The sequence below is a fragment of the Propithecus coquereli genome, unplaced genomic scaffold (assembly GCF_000956105.1).
Source record: "Propithecus coquereli isolate 6110/MARCELLA unplaced genomic scaffold, Pcoq_1.0 Scaffold34, whole genome shotgun sequence".
Taxonomy (NCBI): domain Eukaryota; kingdom Metazoa; phylum Chordata; class Mammalia; order Primates; family Indriidae; genus Propithecus; species Propithecus coquereli.
In genome coordinates, this window is record NW_012149063.1 from 2800429 (window position 1) to 2802775 (window position 2347).

The window sequence follows — 2347 nt, forward strand, 5'->3', positions numbered from 1 at the left end:
AATAGAGTAAAAAAAGTCTTCCACTGAATTTAGTAGTATATAGGACTAAAATTTATTGTGCCTTGGCTTCTAAGCAAGTTGCCTAGAAGGAAAAATACCCTACCTTTCCGTAGTATAATTATTATAAAATAGTTTTGATCCCCACATTTGGAGTTGTCCTTTGCTTAGTGGCATATGTTCAAGTTAAAAATTCTTTGGAGTTTTTCCTGATCCTCTGCTATCCAACATTTCTTATGAGAAGCAAAGCCAAATTATTAGTGAAGGTGCTTTCAAAAAAAAAAGGTTCTAAAAGGAATATTTGTTGTTTTTTATATTTACAGAAAATGTACAAACAGGGTATTTATCTTCAACCCCAAAAAAGGAGACTGGAAAGATCTGGCTCCAATGAAAACCCCTCGTTCCATGTTTGGAGTGGCAGCCCATAAAGGCAAAATTGTGATTGCAGGTGGTGTCACTGAAGATGGTCTTTCAGCTTCAGTTGAAGCTTTTGACCTTACAACTCAAAAGTAAGTTGCTGTATCTTAATACAGCATATAAACCACTGTACATCTTAATTGTTAACTTTGGCTAAAAACTAAGTTTTCTAATTAGGATGTGGGGAGGGGAGGACAGGGAGCCATAGATTAAAGAGGAAGTATTTTCATCTGGGTTTCTTCTGCTGTTACTGGGTACAAAACTCCTCTAACACTTTGATGCATTATATGTTTGCAATGTAGAACACATGACCCTCAAGTTAATGTTGGTATGTTCTGTTTGTCTTTACTTGTTATTAACTTTGTGATTTTAGTCATACAAAGGTATTATTTCTGAATAACTGTATATGTGCAGATGGATATACATGTCTCTATAGTTATTTGATTTGAAATATGTTTCAAATCAAAGTTTAAGGATGAGAAGATCTTCACTTAATTTATTAATGATTGACATCTGTAAAGTATGAATGCTTCAGAAGTTCTAATTCCTTTATGCTCTTTATAATTTTCTTAAAATTTTCATTTTTAAGCTTTCATTGACTTAATGTGAAAAGATATTTGAAAGATATTCTTCACATAAAATTGTTTTTTTTAATTGTTGAGTCCATAATTGGATAAGTATATACTGTTTATACTCCTACTTTAGCAATGAAGAAAAAATTCGAGCACTATTATTACTCTTTTTAGGAACCATGTATGCCTGATTACAAAATAGACTTTAGTATCTAAAAATCACAAGGAACTTTTGTGGAACAGGATTTAAATGATCATTAAAAATGTTTTTGAAGACTATGTAATACAGGTAAACACTCATGATATAAGTGAAAGAAGCAGCACATGAAATTGTAAATACTCTATCTTCTTAGTTTTATTCGTATGTATGGATGCTTGTATGTACATGTTTTTAAAAGATGACAAAATTATACCAAAATGTTGCTTATGATTACGTCTAGAAGGTGTGATTATGAGGATATTTGTTTTCTTGTGTACCATTCTGTACTTTCCAGATTTCCTACAATGTACATATATTATTTTTATAATTAGAAAAACATGTTTAAAGAAAATTATTAGGTCCACTTCAGTACCAGAGTAATATTAATAGAGAGCTACCAAAATGACTAATTCATTTTAGATTCTTGATACTTCCAACTAATTTGATTGATTTTATCTTTAGTTGTCCTATTTCAGATAGCTGTTAACATTAAAAAGTTCCCTTGGGCCAGGTGTGGTGGCTCATGCCTGTAATCCTAGCACTCAGAAAGTCTGAGGAGAGAGGATAGCTTGAGGTCAGGAGTTCAAGACCAGCCTCAGCAAGAGCAAGACCCTGTCTCTACTAAAAATAGAAAGAAATTAGCCAGGCATGATGGTGCACGCCTGTAGTCCCAGTTACTTGGGAGGCTGAGGCAGGAGGATCACTTGAGCCCAGGAATCTGAGGTTGCTGTGACCTAGGCTGATGCCATGGCACTCTAGCCCAGGGAACAGAGCAACACTCTGTTTCAAAAAACAAATAAATAAAAATTTTCCTTAAATCCTTTATAAAAATAGATGAAGTATAAATCACTAAAAAGAAATTTTCCATCCTTAGTTTTGAAACTATCCTTATCATGTGCTTTATTGTAAAAGATTTGGAGATTTCTTGAGAAAAGCTGGAGATCAGGATTTTTAAAAATTTCTATTATTATTCAAATAAAATCTAACACAGTAACAGGTTTGAGGTCTAGGAGCCCTGCACATGCCACAAAACCCCCACTGTTTGTGACACACAGTTTGGTAACCACTGCAGAAGGTACTAACTGATGAAACAGTCTAGGATTGACATTCTTGGGGATTTATAGGTAATATGGTTACATCTTTCTTTTTTTTTTTTTTTTTT

The 2347-nt window shown here is 33.2% G+C and overlaps 1 protein-coding gene across 2 annotated transcripts in view; it reads left to right on the forward strand.

The window, feature by feature from the left end:
- The window catches only part of KLHL41 (kelch-like family member 41), a 16495-nt gene that overhangs the window by 8341 nt on the left and 5807 nt on the right, over positions 1-2347 (forward strand). Inside the window, exon 4 of one of the 2 annotated variants that reach the window (XR_001137749.1) lies at positions 321-510. Coding sequence is in view for 1 of the 2 variants with exons in the window: in XM_012650772.1 (XP_012506226.1) it covers positions 321-506 (186 nt within the window). In the remaining variant the exon portion in view is untranslated. The remainder of the gene's footprint in view (positions 1-320; positions 511-2347) is intronic. The other variant, XM_012650772.1, reaches the window with a different exon arrangement.